Source organism: Rutidosis leptorrhynchoides, chromosome 4 (genome assembly GCF_046630445.1).
Source record: "Rutidosis leptorrhynchoides isolate AG116_Rl617_1_P2 chromosome 4, CSIRO_AGI_Rlap_v1, whole genome shotgun sequence".
NCBI classification, from domain to species: Eukaryota; Viridiplantae; Streptophyta; class Magnoliopsida; order Asterales; family Asteraceae; genus Rutidosis; species Rutidosis leptorrhynchoides.
In genome coordinates, this window is record NC_092336.1 from 306,889,237 (window position 1) to 306,914,809 (window position 25,573).

The 25,573-nt window shown below is 31.3% G+C and overlaps 1 protein-coding gene and 1 long non-coding RNA gene across 5 annotated transcripts in view; one reads left to right on the top strand and one right to left on the bottom strand.

The window, feature by feature from the left end:
* Positions 1–2,726: 2,726 nt before the first annotated feature.
* Positions 2,727–25,573, top strand: part of LOC139843643 (sucrose synthase 2-like) — a 33,201-nt gene continuing 10,354 nt past the window's right edge. For both annotated transcript variants that reach the window (XM_071833753.1, XM_071833754.1), the window contains exons 1-2: positions 2,727–2,918; positions 3,081–3,213. In XM_071833753.1, coding sequence (XP_071689854.1) covers positions 2,821–2,918; positions 3,081–3,213 — 231 coding nt within the window. In that variant the 5' untranslated portion in view covers positions 2,727–2,820. The remainder of the gene's footprint in view (positions 2,919–3,080; positions 3,214–25,573) is intronic.
* Positions 5,842–8,854, bottom strand: LOC139843825 (uncharacterized). Of its 3 annotated transcripts, none has more exons than XR_011757713.1 (5): positions 8,754–8,854; positions 7,903–7,954; positions 6,905–7,139; positions 6,367–6,440; positions 5,842–6,044 (listed from the first exon to the last, which is right to left on the bottom strand). It is a non-coding gene; the product is annotated as an uncharacterized lncRNA (long non-coding RNA). The 3 variants fall into 3 exon arrangements; XR_011757711.1 differs by having other exon boundaries at positions 6,905–7,145; XR_011757712.1 differs by lacking the exon at positions 7,903–7,954 and having other exon boundaries at positions 8,754–8,849.

The following is a 25,573-nucleotide window of genomic DNA, read 5'->3' on the forward strand; positions in this document are numbered from 1 at the left end:
AAGTTGACTCCGGAAAACTTTGATATTCTCAAGGGTCAACTTATTGACTCGGGGATTACAACAGCTGATATGTTGAAGGTTTGTGTTATTTTGGAGCCAACTATATCATTAAAACTTTATCATTCTAAGAGGAACTGTATATTTAATTGGTGAACTTTTAAAGCAGAAAATGGTGCCTGAAAAGATCGTTCATCACATCGTACATGTTTCATTTCTGACTTCACTTTTGGTTTGGAAGTCTTTTCAAAGTAATGAGTTCATCCCTATAACTAAAGTTAGTAAAATGAGCTGGTGGAAACACGAATTGGGTAACGGGTCAGTTTGGGTTTAACAATCGCCTGATTAATTTCTATGGATCTTTTCTCTTGTGGAATATGGTTCCAGATTGTAATTTTTTGATATTAATTTTCTTACAGGTTAGTGTGAAAACTGTGCTAGGGTCTTCAGCTCCTCCGTTGTCAGTAAAACTTATACAAGTTTTTGCCTCTGGTTCAAAAGACGCCTCGGTCCTTAAACATGTCTTCTATATATTGACAATTTTTACTCATGACTTATATTATTTCTATAAAATTGAGTCCCATCGTGTTTCGGTAGTAGGAGTTCTAATGGTAGAAGTGATCAATTGGTGTTGAATTCTAATAATTCTTCGCTGGTGCCGAGTACCGGAAAATTCCCTCGAGTTTCGAGTAGTCCGTCATAGAAATTCGATCGTTTTCAGGTTGGATTTGAAAAGAACATGAATTCGGAAGAGATTAATATGAAGTTGAGTAAATTATCAAACTCTGCTGCAAATTCTAATGAAGTGTTTCGGAGCAAATTCCAAGTGGGGAACTTGGATTCAAGAATCATAAAGATTCGAAGTCCAGGAAAAGAAAAGGTAGTTCTTTAAAGGAAATTACAAAAAAGGTAATAAACTCATATGAATTACATAATACCAGATAGAATCACTAAATTTTCTATTTGAATTCAGATGAAAATTGAAACTTTTTATTTTTTAGGAAGAAAAAGTCAAAGATGATTCGAATTCGAAAAGACTGAAGAAACAGATGAAGAAAGTGGTGGCAAAATGGAAGAAGATACAAAGTTACCTGAGCCACCAAAGGATTATATTCATGTTAGAGCAAGAAGAGGGCAAGCTACTGATAGCCATAGTTTAGCAGTAAGAGTAAGCTTTTGGAATGATTTTATTAATTAGTTATTTAATTATGGTAAAAGAATAATTTCAAGATTTTGGTGCTAATAAAGTTTCCACCTTTGTGTATAATTTTTAGGTTAGAAGAGAGAAAATTAGTGAAAGAATGAAGCTTCCTCAAAATCTTGTACCAAATTGTGACAAGGTGAAAAATTTCAACTTTGATCATTTTCCATGCTAATAAGTCAATTTTGATCAATTGAAGTGACTGAAAATGGCTAAAAGTTATCTATATTTTAATATGCAAACCTTGAGTATTTTGATGATTTTATATAGAAAAGCAGCTAATATGTGGTCTTTTTGATGATTTAGGTTACTGGAAAAGTACTTATGCTTGATGAAATGATCAATTACGTACAATCGTTGAAAAGACAAGTTGAGGTAACATAAGATTCTTATAAACGTTCCGGTTTTTGATCACCTAGACATTCAATAATCTAACTTTTTTTCATATTGTTTATGTAGTTCCTTTCAATGAAGTTAGCAACTGTTAATTCAAGTCTACTACTAATTTTGTGATAGAGTTGAAAAGATTGTATATTTTTTACATCAAACCTTGATATCATACTATCTGAATATATTTTGGCCCGTTGCCGGTTCATTTTGACCCATACCATAAATGTTCATTTTGACGCAAACCTATCTTACCCCTTATTAAGAGAAGTGTAAAAGTATATAAAATTGTGAGAGACACTATAACTAAGTGTAACTAAGGCTCCTATATTATGGAAGTCTATTGCAGATGGTTATGAAGATAAAAACCAAGATTATAAACCACCTAAAATGTCAAAAAGTGTCTTCAAAAGTTTGTTGAAGTTAAACTAATGTCGATCATCGATTTAGCAAGTCTCTTATTTTTCAAACGAAGACAACCCAATGCGTTATTTCTCAGTTAGTGCAACTCGCAATGGGGGTACATAGTAATAAGTACAACTAGAATGAATGAGCCCGCTAGATCCCCAACCCATTTTAGTCACAAATTAGAAAAAAGTGAAATCTATCATTACGAACATATATCACTAAAATAATAATACTCCTTCAGTTTTGATAGAAATACGACTTAGGAGTTTAAATCCAGCGAACTTATAGACTTTAGGCGACATTCAAGTTTTCAACCATCAATTGTTTATTATACATAGTTTCTAAAAATTTCTTACAGGATTAAACACAAACAAATTTATACTTCACAACTTTATTGCATAAACCCGCGATTCCGCGGGTCTTAAGCTAGTTGTGTTTGTATTTGATTTGAAGTTGATAATGATAAAATTGATCTAAGTAATAGCAAAATTGTCCACGGTTTGTTACAAAAAATATTTAATCAATGGGACTGTAAAGTATATTTAATTTGCGACCGAGGATTGCATGCACTAACACGACTGCAGGACACATGTCATGTTATAACTAAAAGCTATGTTGACGGTTGAATCTTTGTAAAGTTCCAACAGAGAACTTACTTAAATTCTTATCTTCACTCCCACTATATATTTCTATATATTATCTATGCAGATATCACCGATTTTCATCACCAGCAGTAATCATTTTCATTAATCTTAATAAACAGAAAGATAGCTCCTTAGCTCCTTCATTTATATATAAAAGAAAAACAGTAAGAATTACGTGGATCAATGGTGACACCTAAATTTACAAGAGTACCAAGTATGCGAGAGCGTGTTGTTGAAACCCTCTCCGCTCATCGGAACGACATCGTTTCTCTACTCTCCAGGTACGTACCTGTTTATTAAATTAAATTCAATAAATTTTTGTAGTAGAGTATTTAATTTGCTAAGTTTATAAATATAAATGGTATGGTATGGTATGGTATATTTTTTTTTTTTTTTTGAAAGGCAATGGTATGGTATATTTGATTTGATATTTGATGTTATAGATATGTGGATCAAGGGAAGGGCATATTGCAGCCTCATCATCTTCTGGATGAGATGGAAAATATGATTGGAGATGAAAGTTGCCGCCAAAAGCTTGCAGAGGGTCCATTTGGTGAAATCCTCATGTCTGCACAGGTCATTAATTAATTAATTTAACTAAATTCCATATTTATGCATAATATATTTTCTTTGTCATGTGTTCGGAGTCAATTTAGTGAACCCTAGCTCAACTCCACGATATTTTTTTAAGGATTTTCTAAGTCGTTATGAGCAGGTTAACCATTTAAGTAAATATTAGCTGCAAATTTGTGCAGCCAACTTGCTTACATATATACATATTAAAACGACGTCCTTTATCCTTGGTGGTTCCCGTCCTAGGAGTGTCCGAGATATCAATTTTCTTTTTTTATTGTTTTAATTAGTTTGGTGAGACGTACCGGCTTATCGAATCATCTATCAATTGGAATTACTCATTGGACCATCCAGATTTGAAGAATCACACACCTTACGAATTAGTGTTCATGTTATGAAAAAATTAATTTGATTAGTAACTTATGAATAGGAGCAGAGCCGATCCTACGAATTTTGATGCCCTGAGCGAAAATATAGAGATATGCCCCATAGCTTTAGGCTAAGATGATAAACTTTGAATTATATTCTAAAAAAAGATCACTCGAAAAATAGTTTATACGTTTTCTAAGTGAAGAAAAACATTTTAAAGTAGGATTTCAGTTATGGTAGTTATATGTAACATGTCGTATTGAGTTAGACTAACTACGAATTTTCAACAATAGCATTATAGCTGATTACTAGTTAAAAGACCCGTGAATTCACGGGTTTGCTTAAAAGAAATATATAATTTTCTTAGAGTGCTCTCAACCATGACACAATGTCTTCCAGGACTAACCAACCATTCAGCGCCACATCAGCACCTCCATCTCACTTCCTTCCCATGACTAAACCTAGGACTAAACACTCCCAACAAAGACACTCATCCTTCCATTTTTTTATTTTATTTTTGAATTATTTTATATTATCAAATAATTATTAATATTTATATTTATATGATAAATTAAAAATAAAAAACATAAAACTACCATTTCATTAAAATTAAAAAAATACAATAATTAAAATTTAAAACATTACAAAAATTTAAAATTAAAAGATTACGACAATTAAAAAAAATACTAGAAAACTAAATAATCAAACTACTCCTCGTCGTCGTTCATGTTTTGCAATTTCTTCGCATATTTTTTCTTAATTTTGTCTCGAGCAAGCATTAGCATTTCGTTTTTCCTTTGTTTGGTGTTTTTTTGGAACTCATTTTTTTGGTGATAGATGTGAGAAAAAATATTAGAAATGTAGAAGTAATATGAAAGTTGTGTGTAAAATGGGGTTGGAATGTTGAGTATAAATAGAGTAAAAAAAGAAAGAAAAAAAAAAAAAAAAAAAAAAAAAAGAGCCGTTAGGAGCCGTTGGAGGTGAATGTATCCGTTGGTGGCTCTCAACGGGTCAAAAAACCCAATTTTTTTCGCCCTCAATTATGTTGAACAAAGTAATTCACCTGGATGAAAGAAGCTGGGCGGCTCCTAAGCGGGCCCTGGGCGGCTCTGGTGCCAACGGCGCCCAGGGTGGGCGGGGGTGGGCGGAGGTTGAGGACGATGCGTTGGAAAAAAAAAAAAAAGAGCCGTTAGGAGCCGTTGGAGGTGAATGTATCCGTTGGTGGCTCTCAACGGGTCAAAAAACCCATTTTTTTCGCCCTCAATTATGTTGAACAAAGTAATTCACCTGGATGAAAGAAGCTGGGCGGCTCCTAGGCGGGCCCTGGGCGGCTCTGGTGCCAACGGCGCCCAGGGTGGGCGGGGGTGGGCGGAGGTTGAGGACGATGCGTTGGGAGCACTCTTAGGGAAACCAACATTAGTATATTAAATTCAATTTATGCAATAACATATAAATTTAGTTAATTTGAAATTGAGATAACTAGTTGTGGAGCCCTCGCTTCGTGCCGGGAGCTCCGTTTTGAATGCGAGTTAAAAAAAAGTCTATCTATTTTGTAAAAAAGATTTTTTTTCGGTGAAGGGTTGTTCCTTTTGTGAAAGTTGCTTATTTTAGTTTTTTTTTTTTTAAGTTAGTTGATCTATTTTGTAAAAAAGAATGTTTTTCGACATCTTTTGGTAGCATTGAAGGGTTGTTCATTTTATGAAAGTTGCCTCTTTTATCGTTGAGGAAGAAAAGAGAGAAAAAAAAAGTTAGTTGAATTTTTGTAAAAAAGATTTTTTTTCGACATCTTTTGATAACATTGAAGGGTTGGTTCTTTTACGAAAGTTGCTTCTTTTATCGTTGGAGACAAAAAAAAAGGTGAAATGACGAAAATACCCCTAATTACTATTGTGAATAGTGAAATAGTGTTTTGTCTATTAGTATACGTAGATAATTTTTTCGACATCTTTTGGTAGCATTGAAGAGTTGTTCATTTTATGAAAGTTGCCTCTTTTATCGTTGAGAAAGAAAAGAGAGAAAAAAAAAAGTTAGTTGAATTTTTTGTAAAAAAGAATTTTTTTCGACGTCTTTTGATAACATTAAAGAGTTAGTTCTTTTACGAAAGTTGTTTCTTTTATCGTTGGAGACAAAAAAAAGGTGAAATGACGAAAATACCCCTAATTATTACTAGGGAATAGTGAAATAGTATTTTGTCTATTATATATAGATAATAATATAATATAATATAATATAATATAATAATATAAGTAAATAACACGTGAATGACATTAACTAAGCCAGAAATTGAGAGCAAGATCAAGCAACTCCCGAGAAGCCAACCATTAAATTACATAGCACATCTGTTCATCAACCTCTCAAATTAGCAATTAACAGGCGAACAAAAACACAGATTAATATAAAAGTTCACTTCAGTACCACATCTTCAATATACTTGAGTAAAACTAAAGGCTTCCCAACAATACCCACTACCAAAAATATCAAACAATAAACATGATAAACAATGTTAGAAGTTTTTAAAAGCAACGAGAAAAGAATGGGATATAATTTCAAAAGGATTAATGATCAACGTGATCAACACAAAAACTACTATCATTTTATAATTAACCTTTTTGCTCAAGCTTTGAACAAAACAATTGAAGATTATAATCAAGTTAGTGCCACTTCTAGAATAACTAATTAGTTTTAAAAAAAAATTAATACGTAAAACAATATCATTTTACCATATGATCTTTAGTGTAATGTGCAACTCATTTTAGTATTTAAAGCACTAAAGGAGAAAGAGCTCACCATAAGTACTATTCCCTTCCCTATCAATATTAATGAAAACCTCTTGTACTCTTTATAAAGCATGCTTACCTACACTGAAACCATCATTAATTTGTTAGCATCGAATACCTATAAGAATACAAAAAATTAAAATGAAACAATGAAAATACTAAAAACCCACTAACAAAATTACCCTTTTTCAAGTATATAAAACATCATATTTGATTAATTTGTATTAATAATAACTGAAGTATATATGAGTGCTAATTTGCCATTACCCAAAAATAATTTGCCATTTTAAGTGATGATTGCATAATTTCCCCCTTTTCAATCAATACCCTCCCATCTTTTGTCCAAAACCACAGCCCTCACAAATCAAGTCAAAATACCTTAATTAACAAAATACACTAAAATCAAGAATCAAGTAAAATGCACCCTCCAAAACTAAATTTGCCATATTTCATAAACTGCATCTCGCAAAAATATCATATTTTATTGGTCTGAAAGTAGCATTTAAACTGTTTGATACTAACGATTACAAATAAAAAGGTAACGGTACCTGCGGATCATATAATTTGTCACCATCCAACCTTTACGTATAACATTTTCGACAACAAAACAGGAAAACTATTAGTGCGAAACTCTATGATGCAGATTCTCATCCTCAATGATGTACGTGCAGGTAAATATCAAGTTCCATAAACACCAAAAGAAAAATATGAACTGTTGTATCTTGCCTTACTTCATCCATTGAGCTAAAAAAATTTCAATTTTTCAGAATTCAGCTACAAAACCTGCAACTATTTATAAATATTAGATTCAATCAAAATTGTATCATGAAAATGAGGTAAGAAATAAAACCTTAAGATAACATGTAAGAATACATTAGAATATTTAAAATAAGCACTCTTACTATTACTTTAAAAGAAAACAACAGTTCCTTCTTAAAATACTCGTGATCAACTTTGTTATCATTAACCAAAGCTTCACTCACGAAGTCAAGTTGATCCAAGTCACCATGGTACTTCAAAATCAAGATTAATCAAAATACATAATATGAAACCTGTTGGTACGATTTTCCGTAGAGCTGTTGTAAGGTACCAGTACAGAACAAAACACTATTAATCTGCTCATGCTCATTATGTCGGCATTAAATAAATTAAACTAAATATCACACCATACCATATAGACTAATAGACTAAATATAGTATAATCCAATCAATGCAATTCTTAATCCAAGGACCCAACTACTAAGCTTCTTTAAAAACATAATTCTACTCAATTCCCACTCTTTCAATGTTTGGTTAGTTCTAGCACAGTAATGATACACAACTTTTTTAACAAAAATAATAACAGGCTGTAGTCCTCAAGAAATGCATAAATTGGTAAACCAATTACACATAAAAGAAGTCAAATTTAAAATCTCTTTTTAAGTATATGGTCTTACGGTTCTTGGTAATGGCACAACAAATTAAATTTCACAAAGATGGAACAATAACTCAAAATTTCACAAATCGTAAGCAATACATCAAAATGAGCAATACATAAGAAACTTACAAATAGTGCAGTTAAACAACCATTTGCAGTAGTAGGGTAAATATACAACAATCTGCACCAATGTCAAAGGTGATATCAGATTGTAGCGTTGTTATTCCATTAAATTGTTATATTTTAGCAAAAACTCAATCATACACAATTATAAGTAAATCAGAACCCATAGCATATTACTCATCATGTATCGGACATTTTATCAAACGCCTGTCATGAAATAAAGAAACAATCTTGTTGTACCTTTTAACAAATAAAATTAGGACCATAAAACACCAAATTACTGATAACCTTAATCCAGCAAGATTCTTGAAATAACCCCTAACATAGAAATTGAATGCAGAAAAATAGACAAAGGGAGGATGATAATCAATAATTTAATACTCCGTAATATGTGTAAAATGATAACTAAAGAGAATATAACTAAAGATAAGAACAACTGAATTACCTGAAATCAAAATAAGTTAAAACCAAAAATGACAGTTAAAATCACCAAGAGTACATTTTCGAGATTTCATCCTCCAGATACGAATTTTATTACAAGGGTAATCGGTTTGCGGTTATAAATCGATTTTATTAGTTCTTCAAGATATATGCCTTTGACTGCTAGTCATTAATGTATGTATGAATTTCCGAGCATCTGAATTCAAATGAATAAACTAAAATCCCTAAACTAAAAAAATCGAGCAAAAGAACCCTAAATACAAAATCAAAAAAGATATATCAGATTACAACTAAAATATAGAATCAATGATAAGATTAACATGTACCCATTTGCAATTTCAAATCAATCAAGTAATTGTTTAAAAGAAAGAAGAAGAAACATTATATAAAATCAAAAATTTATATTGGAACGTCACCTATTGAATCTGAAAAAATAATCGAGCGCCTTCGATTGATATTGAAGAAATTATCCAGCTCCTTCCGTTGAATCTGAAATGTTTAGAGAATTTAAAATTGATAATAAAGACACATAAAAGAAACCTAAAGCTTACCTCGGAAGGCAGTGCGTATTGGAAGATAAAACCGTGCCAGATTGCCCAATCTTCTTGTGTACATTAATTAATTGATTTTAATTAATTCTAAATAGAATAGAATAAAAATTAAAATTTGGTTAACAAAATTATAGTAACGCATTGTTATAATTCAGTAGGCTTATAACTACCTTTAGTGGTTTGATTCTTGATGTTATAATTCAGTAGGCTTATAACTACCTTTAGTGATTTGATTCTTGATTTAGAATACTAATAATGAAGTGTAAGAACAAAGATGATAATGGAGAGAAAGAAAGAAACACTTTGTAAGTGTGAGAAATGGTGCAAGTTTAATGCTTGCATTCATGAGTATTTATAGCCTAAAATCTCAATATAAAAATACATACTTTGTGTACCAAAATTGACTATATGTATACACCAAAATTGACTATCCATATCTATATTATTATTATTATTATAACACTCCCCCTTGGATAGCAATTTTATTTTGTTGAAGATCAACTATAAATTACTGCCTCGTTAAAAACCTTGCTAAAGAAAACCCAGTGGGAAAAAACTTTAGCTAAGGGAAAAAGAGTGCAGCATGGAGTTGACTCCCCCTCAAGTAGACATCGCTTCAGCTGTTACATCTTTTGAACATGTCTCATGCCAATGTTATGAACGTGTGTTCTGAAAATAGCAGTTGGAAGTGCTTTCGTGAAAAGATCAGCAGAGTTTTTTGCTAGATTGCACATATCTCATTTCAATCTGGTTGTCCTTAATGAGATTTTGAGTGTATGAGAAGAATCTAGGTGGTATGTGTTTTGTTCGGTCACTTTTGATATACCCTTCTTTCATCTGTGCTATGCAAGCTGCATTATCTTCATAGATAGTTGTTGGACTTTTATCGCGTTCTAGTCCACAAGAATCAGTAATGAGTTGTGTCATTGATCTCAACCAAAAACATTCTCGAGTAGCTTCATGTAATGCAATCACTTCGGCATGATTTGACGATGTAGCAACAAGTGTTTGTTTTTGAGAACGCCATGATATTGCAGTACCTCCATTTAGGAATACATATCCAGTTTGAGATTTAGCTTTATGTGGATCAGATAAATAACCTGCATCTGCATAACCAACCAAATCTTGTTTTGATTCGTTAGAATAAAATAATCCTAAATCAGTAGTTCCTCGAAGGTATCGAAATATGTGTTTGATCCCATTCCAGTGTCTTTTGGTAGGAGCAGAGCTGAACCTTGCCAACAAATTAACTGCAAAAGAAATGTCAGGTCTTGTACAATTTGTAAGATACATAAGAGCTCCAATTGCACTAAGATATGGTACTTCTGGTCCAAGAATATCTTCATGATCTTCACATGGACGAAATGGATCAGTTTCAACATTGAGTGATCTAACAACCATAGGAGTACTTAATGGTTTTGCCTTGTCCATATTGAAACGTTTCAAAATCTTTTCAGTATATGTTGTTTGATGTACAAGTAAACCATTAGGCATATGCTCAATTTGTAAACCAAGGCAATACTTGGTTTTTTCCGAGATCTTTCATTTCAAATTCTTTCTTTAGAAGTTGAATGGCTTCATAGATCTCTTTATTTGTACCTATGATGTTAAGATCATCAACATAAACAGCTATGATCACATATCCGGATGTTGTTTTCTTAATGAAAACACAAGGGCAAGTAAGGTTATTTGTATACCCTTTGCTTATCAAGTAATCACTTAATCGGTTATACCACATACGTCCCGATTGTTTTAACCCATATAAAGATCTTTGTAATTTAATCGAATACATTTCTTTGGGTTTTGCATTTGATGCTTCTGGTACCTTAAATCCTTCAGGTATCTTCATATATATATCACTATCAAGTGATCCATATAGGTAAGCAGTCACAACATCCATGAGATGCATTTCTAAATTTTTAGAAACTGCCAGACTGATTAAGTACCTAAAAGTAATTGCATCCATAACAGGGGAATAAGTTTCTTCATAATCAATTCCCGGTCTTTGAGAAAAACCTTGAGCTACAAGTCTAGCTTTATACCTTGTAACTTCATTTTTCTCATTTCTTTTTCGGACAAAAATCCATCTGTATCCTACAGGTTTCACATCTTTAGGAGTGAGAATGATGGATCCGAAAACTTTTCTTTTATTGAGTGATTCTAATTCAGCTCGTATTGCTTCTTTCCATTGAGCCCAATCATGTCTATTTTGACATTCAACCATAGATGTTGGTTCTGGATCATCATCATTATTCATGATGTCATATGCAACATTAAATGAAAATTTCTCATCAAGATTTTTCATTTCATTTCGGTTCCATAATATTTTTGAATATGCATAATTGATTGCAATTTCTGTATTGACATCATCAATCTCCTCTGCAGTAGGAGTACTGATTTGTGGTTCTTCTTGAACACTTTCTTTTACTTCATTATCAGCTGATTTTCTTTTTCGAGGATTTTTATCCTTTGAACCAATTGGTCTTCCACGTTTCTGACGTGGCAAAGATTCATGAGTGACGTTATTGCCAGCTTTTGGAATTTCAATTCAAGCTGGAGTATTTACTGCTGGTATATATGATTTTGTCACCGTTTTTGTATCTGTAAATGCATCAGGCAATTGATTTGCAAGTTCTTGTATATGCATTATCTTTTGAACTTCTGTCTCGCATTCTTTTGTGCGAGGATCAAGATACTTTAATTGAGGTTCACACCATGAAACATCATTTTCTTTATTTTTCATTTCTCCCCCTAATCTAGGGAACAATGTTTCATTAAAATGACAATCAGCAAAACGTGCTGTAAAAACGTCACCTGTCATAGGTTCAATATACCTTAATATTGAAGATGTTTCATATCCAACATATATTCCCAACCTCCTTTGAGGACCCATTTTTGTACGTTGTGGTGTCGCAATTGGAACATACACTGCACAACCAAATGTTCTAAGATGGGAAATATTTGGCTCTTGACCAAAAGCAAGTTGTAGGGGGGAATATTTATGACTTGCACTTGGTCTGATGCGAATCAATGCAGCAGCATGTAAAATTGCATGACCCCATATAGATACAGGGAGTTTTGTTCTCATTATCAATGGTCTAGCGATTAACTGTAAACGTTTAATCAATGACTCGGCTAAACCATTTTGTGTATGCACATGAGCAACAGAATGTTCAACAACAATTCCTATAGACATGCAATAGTCATTAAATGCTTGAGATGTAAATTCACCAGCATTATCAAGTCTCACCCTTTTAATGGTGTAATCAGGAAAATGAGCTCTCAATTTAATAATTTGGGCAAGAAATTTTGCAAATGCCACATTACGGCTTGATAACAGACAAACATGAGACCATCTGCTAGATGCGTCTATTAGAACCATGAAATATCTAAATGGTCCACATGGTGGATGAATTGGTCCACATATATCACCTTGAATTCTTTCAAGAAACATTGGTGATTCTTTCTCAACCTTAAGTGGTGAGGGTCTAGTTATCAATTTTCCAAGAGAGCAAGATGTACATGGAACCATTGTATCATGATGGATTTTTCTATCCTTTAGTGGATGTCCATGAGTACATTCAATAATCCTTTTCATCATTGTTGATCCTGGATGGCCTAATCTGTTATGCCATAAACTGAATACACCAGGATCAATATATTTTTCGTTAACTACCATATGTATTTCTGGTACATTTATATGTGTATAATGTAATCCAGAACTAAGTCTTGGCAGTTTTTCAACCACATGACTCTTGTCAGTGATACTTAAATATTTCTCATTTTCTGTTGTCACTGACTGATAATCATACCCGTTAAGGTATATGTCGGAGAAACTCAATAAATTTCTGCTTGACTTGGGAGAAAATAAGGCATCATTTATTAAAAATTTTGTACCATTTGGTAGTATGAAATTTGCCTTTCCTATCCCTTTTATCAAGTTAGCAGGTCCTGATATTGTATGTATAGTTCCTTCCGTTGGTTTTAGATCAATAAAATATTTCTCGGATTTAAGTATAGTGTGTGTAGTTCCACTGTCTGCTATACAGAGATCTCCACCACTTGATTGATGTTGTATTCCAGGAAAATTCATATTGAACTTCATATATAAGAAATAAATAGTGAGTACATTAATATTACACAATATTTTAAACGCAAATAGATAGTACTGAAACATTTAGCAAACATAATGACAAAGACAGACGATATTAAATCGTTTATTTTTCAAAAGACACACAACTTAAACATTCAAGAAATCTTCATATAAATCAGATGGTTTCTCAGTGACTGTTGGATCAATATTATCCACAAAATTTACTTCCTTTTCTTTACCTTTCAGCGAATCCTGATACATCTTAACAAGATGTTTAGATGTTCGGCAAGTATTAGCCCAGTGGCCCATTCTACCACATCTGTAGCAAGATTCTTCAGAATTTTTAGAAGAATTTTCTTCAACATCTTGTTTAATGGGCTTGTTTTGTGGTTGATATTTATATTTTCGTGGATTACTATTTCTTTGACCACCACGGCCACGACCACGACCACGTCCACGCCCATTACCATTACCATAAGGATGGTTTCTACCATAGTTATGGCTTTTGGCATGATGATGGTGATGGTTATTATAACCACGACCTTGCCCGCGTCCTTGTCCCTGTTTATAATTATTTGCAGTATTTGCTTCAGGGATTGCAAGTGTACCAGTAGGACGGGATTGCTGATTTTTCATTAATAGCTCATCATTTTGCTCTGCAACTAAGAGATATGAATTAAGTTCAGGATATGTTTTGAACTTTAGCATTCTCAAATTTCTTTGCACTGTGATGTTTGCAGCATTCATTGTGGAGAAAGTTTTCTCCATCATGTCTGCATCACTAATTTCATGTCCACAGAATTTAAGTTGTGAACATGTATTATACAGAGCTGAGCTGTATTCATTTACTTTCTTAAAGTCTTGGAACCTTAATGTTCTCCATTGTTCCATTGCAGCTGGAAGTAAAATTTCTCTTTGATTATTGAATCTGCTTTTGAGACCTTCCCATAAAACATGGGGATCTTCTACAGTCACATAATTATTTTGTAAGCATTCATCAATATGTTGATGAATAAAGCAACATGCCGTAGCTTGTTCTTTTTCAGAACAAGTGTTGTTTTCATTTATGGTTTCAAGAATGCCCATTGATTTAAGATGCATTTTTACTTTTATAACCCATGGCATGTAGTTGTTTCCAGTTGATTCTAAAGGAGTAAATTTAAGCTTTTCCAGATTCGACATTTTCTATTATCAAAAATTAAAACAAACATCATGATAAATTAGAGTCAATTTATATTCATAAGTATATAAACATTAAACATAAATTTAATATAACATAAATGATAAGTAGGTGACAGTGTCGACCATGTGTAAGCAATCATAAATAAATGTTATATAACAAAAATATAAATATTAGTAAACATAAATGAAAATTTGGCGACAGTGTCGACCATATATTTTTTCAGGTGGTATAACCGACCTATATCATTCTGGTGGTATAACCGACCATATATCATTTTGGTGGTATAACCGACCATATATCATTTTGGTGGTATAACCGACCATATATCATTTTGGTGGCAGAGCCAACCATATTTAGTATTAAGATTATCGTGCTGATAACGTGTTATAATTCAGTAGGCTTATAACTACCTTTAGTGGTTTGATTCTTGATGTTATAATTCAGTAGGCTTATAACTACCTTTAGTGATTTGATTCTTGATTTAGAATACTAATAATGAAGTGTAAGAACAAAGATGATAATGGAGAGAAAGAAAGAAACACTTTGTAAGTGTGAGAAATGGTGCAAGTTTAATGCTTGCATTCATGAGTATTTATAGCCTAAAATCTCAATATAAAAATACATACTTTGTGTACCAAAATTGACTATATGTATACACCAAAATTGACTATCCATATCTATATTATTATTATTATTATAACACGCATCAAGTATTCGTTGAAAATTGTGTTTATTTTTAATATAAATATAAATATAAATTAATAAAATATTTAATTATTAATTAATGTCAATGACATCAGTGTCTAATTTTTTTTTTTAATTTTTTTTAACAAAAGAAATTTCTTATTTATGATTTCATCATTTTAGAAATTTAATAGAATCTATAGATATATGTCTCTATAATTATTAAATTTTAAATTAAGTCATAAAGTATATCTTGCAAGTTTTCTAGAAATATAAAATTATAGTTTACTAAAGTTACTCCCTTCTAAACTAAATAAAAATGTATTATATGTAACCATAAAAGTAGTGAAAATGATTACAATTAATGAAATGAATTTGCAACTTAAATAAATGAGATAATAAGGATTTGTATTTGTATTATGTTTATTGAGTAAATGAAAAGCTACTATTTTTTTAATCCCACATAGGTCGTAAAGAGAGAAGATATTCTATAAACATAGAATTCCCGGCTTACTATAAATGAATAAGAAAACTTGGGCCTGATTTCTTTGGTGTGGTTCTCTTTACTATTATAAAAGTCTTAGGCTTGGTAACTTATGTCTAAAAATATATTGGGCCTTTGTAAATATAAATATGTATCGAGCCCTTAAAATTATTGGGCCCTGAACAAATGTTCATCTTTTACCCTTTTCGCCGGGCCTGAATAGCAGGACCCCACATGGTCACACTTGGCGATTCAGCAATCAAAAGGGGTTATCTCGTACTTTGGGAGCTTAACACCTGTACATCATTTTTGATGATGAAACTTTTGTTTTGGCGTCGAGTATTAGCCAACGAAAGAGAGATAAAAAGGAGGATCATTATTTTTCGATATTTGTTTAACTCATACTTGGGATCATTATTATGGAAGTGTTTTAATTTCAATTTCATTTAAGAAATTTTTCGATTGGCTCAAAAAATTCCTTTCTCATTCTATGCAATATAAATTACAAAAAATAGAATTATAGAATTAATGGCAAGTAGGTGTAGTCAAACGTGGTATTGTAAAATGATGAGGTAATAGGACCAAAATAACGTCGTTTTTGATGCGCATATATAGGTAAAAAGATGTGGTAATAGAACAAAAACAACGTAGTTTTTTTATATGCATATGTAGCTAGTTGGCTGCGTTTTGCAGCTAACATTTTCCCTATGTTAGAAACTTGAATTATATAATTTTTCTATAACGTTTGTCGTTAAAAAAAAATCGATCATTTATAATGGGGTTGGGGTGTTTTGGGTGTCCGTGGGTGGAACCACAATATATATTGTTTTTTTCTTTCAAAAATGAGGTTAGTTAGCCATGTGGCACCACGAAACAAAGGTTAACTACCTTCCTTTGATTAGTAACAAAAGTAACAAAACTGGTCAAATCAATAATTATTGATTACATTTTTCATTCCTTTAGGGTTTATCCGTTTCGCATAATTTATCATTTTTTCTAATTTTCTACCACCACATGTATATGCACTATGAATAGTATAAATATTTGAGAGTTAAAACCTTGATTGTAAGATGGTATATTTATAGGCCAAGATAACTTTTAAACAAATAACACAAACTATAGATGGAAACTATATCAATATAATAAGGATATATTTTAACTAATAACTAAATATGATTACTAAATAATCTCTAACAAATATATTCTTGATTATCATTCTATATGCCCCCAGTTTGAATGGAAGAAAGATGAGCGATCAAATTGAATGAGAAACTTGGTGAGAACCTTTAAAGAAAAGAAACCAACCGTATTTAATGGTTACAACGACATACCGTTTCGGTGTTGGCGACGACACATTGTTTCGGCGACGCCCGTAGTATTCACTGGAGGCGACATGCCGTATTCGGTGGCGGCGTCATGCCGTTTTCGGTGGCGGCGACATTTTTGGTTGCGACACATAAGAGGAGTAAAAAGTGCAGCAACTTTTGGAATTTATGTCTCCGATAGTTCAATCAAAAATGTCTACCATCAAATCGTGTGTCTATGTTTTCTTTCCTGACACGTCAGATAATCATAATGATCCGCTGATCCGCTAAGAATGAACCCGTGACGTTACATCTATCGTAGCTGCGCAGAGTATGACGAAAGTCATTATTCTTTTTCTTGATTTTCGAATCAATTTTTTATAGTTATATTACTTATATGGATTTTTCAATCAAACCTAATTTTTGAGAATGGTAGATTCGCAGATGGGGGATGCGTTGAAGAGAAGTGAAATAAATAGATCATAGAATAAATTATTTTGTATACAAAACTAATAGATTAAACCATTTATTCGGAACGGAAAAAAGTAAAGCAGAGGGGATCCCTCCGAATCACCAGTAATTAAGCAGTGATCAGAGGATATTTTACAAAGCGGATTTGCTACTAGAGATCAAGCCCTCCTCATACCATATTTTTCTATGAACTAAGGGCATGCTTGGTTGGGGGTAATGAACCATAAGGAATGAGTATGATTATAATTGAAGGTGCTTGATAGTTTATAATAGGAATCCTCATTACCTAAAACTAGTTAATGGGTCATTAACCATTAAATTGAAAGGACTGGTAATCATTATATATCAACTTAAACCAAAATTTACGGCTCACGTTTTGTAACCAAAACTTCCATGCTTTTGACTCTCTTAAATTAATATTAATAAATATAAATATTTTATTGTAATTGTAAAATTTTACGTTTTATATTATAAATATTTATTATTTATTATTATTATTCTGTAAATTAACCATGATGAATTACGTAATCTAATTCAGAAGGTAACTACGTCAAGTTATTATTATTATTATTATTATTATTATTATTATTATTATTATTATTATTATTATTATTATTATTATTATTATTATTATTATTATCATCATCATTTATTAATATTAATATTATTATCATCATTTATTAATATTAATATTATTAATATTATTATTATTATTATTATTATTATTATTTATTAGTTGTATGTATTTATCATCATCATTATTAAAAAGCATTAAACAAGCAATAACAATATAATGGGAATGCTCATTCCATTTCTATTACCATTCCCTTTTCCATTGCCATTCTCATTCCCTCTTTCAACCAAGCATGCCCTAGATATATTCTTTAATATCCCTCTTTGTGGATTCCCAATTTTTTCAACTTTGTCCTTTAAAACACTTGCATTTATTTTATTTATTTATTTAGTTTTAATTTACTTTTTGCTAGTTATTAGCTCCAACAATGGGCATTTTAAAAAGATTAAAATAACCACATATCATTGATGAATGTTCAATAGTAATTAAAAATTTGAAACACGTGTATTTAAAAAGATTAAAATAACCGCGGATCCTTATCATTGATGAATGTTCAATATTAATTAAAAAAAAAAAATTTGAAACACGTGTGTATTTGGCTGAAGTGCGAAAGGACGAAGTTGAGAAAACTTGCAACTACGAGTATGGGTGCTTTAATAAATAAAAAATACATGAAAAGGAATATTAAAAGTATAGGTCATGATACACAAGTCAATCTTTAGGTTGATTTTTAAGCAAAATTCAATCAATGCGTTTTTAAATATAAATATATATATATATATATATATATATATATATATATATATATATATATATATATATATATATATATATATATATATATACTAGGTTTTTAAGCCCGTGCGTTGCACGGGTGTGTAAAAAACCGTGAAAAAAAATGTAATATGCAAATCATATTTGTATGTAAATAGCGATACAAAAAAATAGTAAAAGTATATGAATTATTTAAGAGTCCGTGTTGTTGATAATTTAAAAATTCTTTTGGGTTTAAGAGCTCGTGGTGTTGATAAATTTTAAAAAATCCTTTTAAGAGCCTATGGTCTTGACCAATTTTAAAAGTTCATTTGAGTTTAAAAACCCGTGGTGTTGACAAATTTTAAAAGTGGTTTTGGGTGGTGTTAATAACTTAATGTATTTTTTTCTCACCATTAATATTTTTTTTAATAAATAAATTATATACTACGTAATATTTAGATTACATTAAAAATTTGTCATGGAAAACATTATTATTTTAGAATTATTATATAAAATTATTTTTAATAAAAGTGTAAAAGTATAAGAAAAACTTTTTGATTTATATATATGTGTGTGTGTGTGTGTGTGTGTGTGTGTATATATATATATATATATATATATACTATGTTTAAGAGCATGTGCGTTATACGGGTGGGTAAATAACCGTGCAAAATTAATTGAGTTTATCAAACAATTACGGAGTATTTTTTAGAGCTAATATATTTAACAAAATAATAATAATTGATAAAATTACTAAATTGCTAACACTTTATAAAATAGTTAGTGTATGTAGCTCGTGCATTACACGATAGTTTTGAAATAGTAAAAAATCACTTTATAATTTTGATGTAACAGGTTTTATAGCCCGTGCTTTGCAAGGTGGATTAAATAACGATGTAAAATTAATTGATTTTCTCAAACAATTATTCTTCTGAGCTTAAGAGCCCGTGATATTGAGAAATTTTAAAAATTCATTTTTATTAATAGTATTAATCAGTAAAAACCTAACTTAGTTATTTAATTAATTTAGTTATAATTTTATTATTAACTACTCCTTATTAAATAAATTAATAAAATTCATTTTTATTAATAGTACATCGATTACTTTAGTTAATTTAATAAACTAAGCACACATGATTAATGTGCTTGTGTGCTATTATTGTCCATTTTTCTACATTTCACAATTGTAAAAAAAATAAAAATAAAAAAAATAAAAATAAAAAATAAAGAAAATGAAATGTGATATGATTCAGTTGCTAGCTATATATATACTTGTACGTATATGATATTTTAAGTGGTGATGACTTAAGCTATTGTTGGAGTAAGGAAATTCTATACGTATTAATATATTTACTATATCTTTATTAGTATTAATAAATTACATCTATATATATATATATATATATATATATATATATATAATAATCTATAAATATATATATCCTTAAATAACTTTCAACCACAATCAAGAAAAACTTTTTGGTTTATATATATGTACAGATATATATATATACACTAGGTTTTTGAGCCCGTGCGTTGCACGGGTGTGTAAAAAGCCGTGAAAAAAATGTAATTTGCAGTTTGTATTAGTAGGTAAATAGCGATACTAAAAAAATAGAAAAACTATAATAATTATTTATGAGCCTGTGGTGTTGACAAATTTTAAACATTCTTTTGAGTTTAAGAGCCCGTGGTGTTGACAAATTTTACAAATTCCTTTTGAGTTTAAGAGCACGTGGTGTTGACAAATTTTAAAAGTTCTTTTGAGTTTAAGAGTTAGTGGTGTTGCCAAATTTTAAAAATAGTTTTGGGTGGTGTTAGTAACTTAATATCTACAATTTTTTATATCATTAATGTCTACAACTTATATCATTAATGTCTACAATTTTTTTATATCGTAATTTTGTAAAATATTTACGAACATACATAGATAACTATTATAATATTAATTATACATGACGACTCCCCCGAATACCTTTGTATTGCTGAAATGATTAACAACCTTTTTAAAATTAAACTCGCGGGTTATATTTTAATTCAAAAAATAATTGTATATAATATTCATTTATATCTTTGAGCGTTTTCTCGTCAAAATAATAACATTTATTACAAAGTGTATTTTCATATTTTCATGTGATCTTAATATGTTTGAAAAAAAAAAATTCAAAAAAACAAAAAATAAAAATAAAAATAAAAATAAAAATTTATTTCCCACCACTTTCCCCAAAAAAGTGATTCCCTCTTAAAAACTTTTAATTAGATATTGACACGTCATGGTAGATAAAATAATTGTGCAAAATTAATTTATTTTTTTAAACAATTATTCTTTTGAGTTTAAGAGTCCATGGTATTGATAAATTTTAAAAGTTCTTTTGAATTTAAGAGCCCAAAATAAAAATAAAAATTTATTTCCCACCACTTTCCCTAAAAAAGTGATTCCCTCTTAAAAACTTTTAATTAGATATTGACACGTCATGGTAGATAAAATAATTGTGCAAAATTAATTTATTTTTTTAAACAATTATTCTTTTGAGTTTAAGAGTCTGTGGTATTGATAAATTTTAAAAGTTCTTTTGAATTTAAGAGCCCGTGGTATTGAGGAAATGTTATAAAAGTACTGTACTTTCTGATTACTTTTCAGTTTTACCCTTACTTCTTCTTTCCTTTTTAATCATATTCATATTCATATATATTAGGGGCATAACAAAACTTTAATTCATTATTCTTATCTATCTATGAAAGTGGACTATTAACTTGGGACAATCCAAAATGAAATATTGGATTATCTATATAAGATGGAGGAGTATTATTTTACAATTATTATATACAATTAATTTTTAAATAAAAGTGTAACCCGTGAGTTTAATTTTAAAAAAGTTGTCTGTTATTTCAGCAAAATAAGGGTTTTCGAGGGAGTCGTCATTATTAATTAATATTATAATAGTTATATTTTGAAACAACCCAACCCGTATTCCATACGATAATTTTTTTTTATATAATACACATTTACGCGCCAATTAAATATGTAAACCATTCCACAAGTTCCATTTAAACGTACATCAATTTAAATGTTTACAAAAGACACGAAGGCCATTAATTAAGTTTTATACAAGTTTGACCCACTACAATGATAGTTTATAATCCAAACAACACTCGATCACGGTTTGGGGCTAAACTACCCAAAACGTTAGGCCAAACTTCAAAAGCTATGCCAAAAGCACCCCCGACAACATAAGCAGGAGACCACTAGTCCAAACGTATGCCCTTACCCTTGTCCAAGCCGGAACCTATAAAAATGGTAAACAACGAGAGGGTAAGCAATGCTTAGTGAGTGCAACAATTATACATACATATATATATAACCTATCCATTTGCAATCACATTACCAAATACCTCATACGAACTTGTAACTCAAATAGCATGTCAACATACCCGTAACACTAGCAAGTCGTACATTATCACACCACTTCATTAGCATATACTCAACTCAGTATATATATAATATGCTAAACAAAAGCAGCAATCTCAATATGGTTAACCATAACGCTATGGTGCTACCGTCACGTGGTTCACACCATACGCATTTGAGTCTCACTCTTTTATAGTGCTACCGGCACATGGTTCACACTTTGACGCTACTGGCACGTGGTTCACGCCTCATTTTATAGTGCTACCGGCACGTGGTTCACACTCGATGCTACCGGCACGTGGTTCACATCCTATATCCGTCACATACATGTTATGGCACTACCGGCACATGGTTCATACCATAACATTCACAAATAAACACGCCATATACATGAACGTATAATTATTCCACTCACCTTGTCACAAGGATGATGATTTAGCACTTTCGAGCTTCAACGCAATGTACCTAAATCATTAAGTGCACATTTAATTTCACAACTAGTGGGATTAACCACAATACTCCCACTTGAGCATTTAATGACCAATTTTTCATTAAATGACTCAACTACTCACAACCGCCCATAAATGGCCAAGACTCGACTTTAATCACTAAGACTAGTGAATTAAAGTCTATTAACTTCAATTAACACAAAACTTAGGGTAATCCATACCCATTTCATCTAATTAGGTCAATTAGTACATTTTGACCCATTTTATATTACTTAGACTCAATATCAAGTCAAACTTACCCATTAACACTTCTTTCATAATTCTTAAAGTGCATTAGTGACTAACAACACCAATTGACACTTACAACCTCAAATAACTAGGCCAAAACCCTAGATTGTGGCTATTAGGGTTTCATTACAACAACATACCCAAACTCACCCATTTTACCCTCAAATGGGTCATACAATTCTCTAGTAACCAAAACCCTAGCCATGAACCAATTAAAACTTAGATCATAAGGTTAGAACTTACCGAGACTATCAACGCATAGCTAGAGACACAAGGAACAACTTTAATTCTTGCTCCAAAGATCAACCCTCAATCCTTCACTCTCAAATCTCACTTTTAATCCAAATGGGTTTTAAGTTTTGGGAGAGAAAATGCAGAGAAAAGAGAAAAAGAAATGAATTAAATGGATATGTGGTGGAGAGTTAATGCTCCCATCATATCCACATGTCAATTTACCATTTTGCCCCTTAAAATCCCTTAAATTGAGATAAGTCCGACACCAGTTCAGCAGAACTGTCGCGGCGCGGCCTTAGTCGTCGCGGCGCGACACATAAAGGGAAAATAGGCCGTTCTTAACCCAATCTCTGATCCAGGTTTGCTTTGTTCGTCGCGGCGCGGCGTTTGCCTGAGCCTGGTCACTTCGACCATTTAACACAAAACGATGGTTCGAACAACTAGCACACCTCATTCACACTTCCTATGCACGCCTAAGCTTCAACCTTAAGTCTCGCACGACTCAACTCCATCGCGACGCATTATATCTATACTCATACGCACGCATTCACGTATATATATATAATTATACATTTACTCATAAACTAACACTTTAGCTCATTTAATCACATAAACGAACATGTATAATCGTGCTAATAATTTAGTTTGTACCTTTAAATATGTACGGGAAAAACGGGATGTTACAACTCTCCCCCACTTGAATCGGAGCGCGTCCTTGCGATCCAAGCCGCATGACAAGAAGGAAGATAAACCAACACAAACTCTTCGGGCTCCCAAGTAAACTCAAAACCCTTACTACGACGCCATTGAACTTTAAAAGTCCTAACCTCTTTATGTCTCAACATTTTGACCTTCTCATCAAGTATGGCAATCGGTTCCTCAATATATTCTAACTTATTGTTTAGCTCGATCTCGTCTAATGGAACCCAAGATGAATCATCCGCAAGACACTTACGGAGATGGGAAACATGAAATGTGTTATGGATCCCCGCAAGCTCTTCGGGTAATTCCAAACGGTACGCGACTTCACCAACACGAGCTAAAACCTTAAATAGTCCAATAAACCGAGGAGCTAATTTTTCTCGTTTCCGGAATCAAATAATACCTTTCCATGGCGAAACCTTAAGCATCACCATGTCACCTTCTTGAAATTCGATCGTTCTTCTACGTTTGTCGGCATACGACTTTTGCCTATCTTGAGCCTTTTTCAAATGCTCTCGAATCACATCAATTTTGCTATTCGTCTCTAAGACCAAATCGGTACTCCCGATTTCCTTTTATCCTACTTCACCCCAACAAATCGGGGTTCGACACCTACGCCCATAAAGCATCTCATAAGGTGGCATTCCAATACTAGTATGATAACTATTATTGTACGAGAATTCCACCAAAGGTAAGTGCTCGTCCCAACTACCACCGAAATCAATAATGCAAACATCCTAAAATAACTTTCAACCACAAGGCTCAAAAAACTTTTGGTTTTATATATATATATATATATATATATATATATATATATATATATATATATATATATATATATATATATATATATATATGGTCATAATCAAGAGGGAATCACTTTTTTGGGGGAAAGTGGGGCAAAGTAAATTTTTTTTTAATTTTGATTTTTTTCGAATTTTATTTTTCAGACATCAAAATTAGGTAAAAATATGAACATTTAAAAAAGACACTTTGTGACGAATATTATTATTTTGGCGGTAAAACGCTCGAAGAAAAAAAATGAAAACATTCAATACATTGAATGTTTTGATTCTGAGTTTATTTGCATCGTTTTATTTTCATCTTGTGTGAAGTGTTTTTTTTTAAAATTTAGCCCGATTTAGAGTTTAGGATTTATGGATTTAGAGTTTATGGTTTAGTGTTTTGGGTTTAAACCCAAAACCCTAAACTCTAAACCGTTCGTGTCAAAATATTCAATCTAAACCATAATTTCTAAACCCTAAACCCTAATTTTTAAACCCAAAACTCTAATTTCTAAACCCTAATTTTTAACCCCATAATTTCTAAACCCTAATTTCTAACCCCTTAAAAAAACTCAGAATCAAAATATTCAATGCATTGAATGTTTTCATTTTTTTCTTCGAGTGTTTTACCGCCAAAATAATAACATTGATCACAAAGTGTCTTTTTTAAATGTTCATATTTTCATGTGATCTTAATGCCTGACGAAAAAAATTACTTCCCCTCAAAAAAGTGCTTCCCTGTTGATTATATATATATATATATATATATATATATATATATATATATATATATATATATATATATATATATATATATATACTCTAGCAAGATCACTCTCTAGCAAGACGCTTGAAGAGAATTACAAGCGTTTCAAAAGCCAAGAGTTTGGGAAAGAAATACTACGACCTCTATTTCGTAGCATATAGTTTGAACATTTTCCTTCTATACGTATACTTAATTTTCAAATGCACCAAACATATTGTTAGGACTATCTTCAAGTGTATATTTTTAGAAAGACAAATACTCGCGCAGCCACACATCTATCACTATATACACAATTAGCCTTCACAATTTGTTAGAAATTATAATAATGTGTGCTGCATTTTTTTTAGAATAATACACTGATACACAATTATATACAGTAGTCCACGAATATATCTACAGCAGGATTTGAACCCTCAACCTCATGGTTGAAAAGGTCATGATACCTCTAGATCAATAACCCTTTGGTATTATAAGTATGTGTTGTATAAGTTATTACCACATAT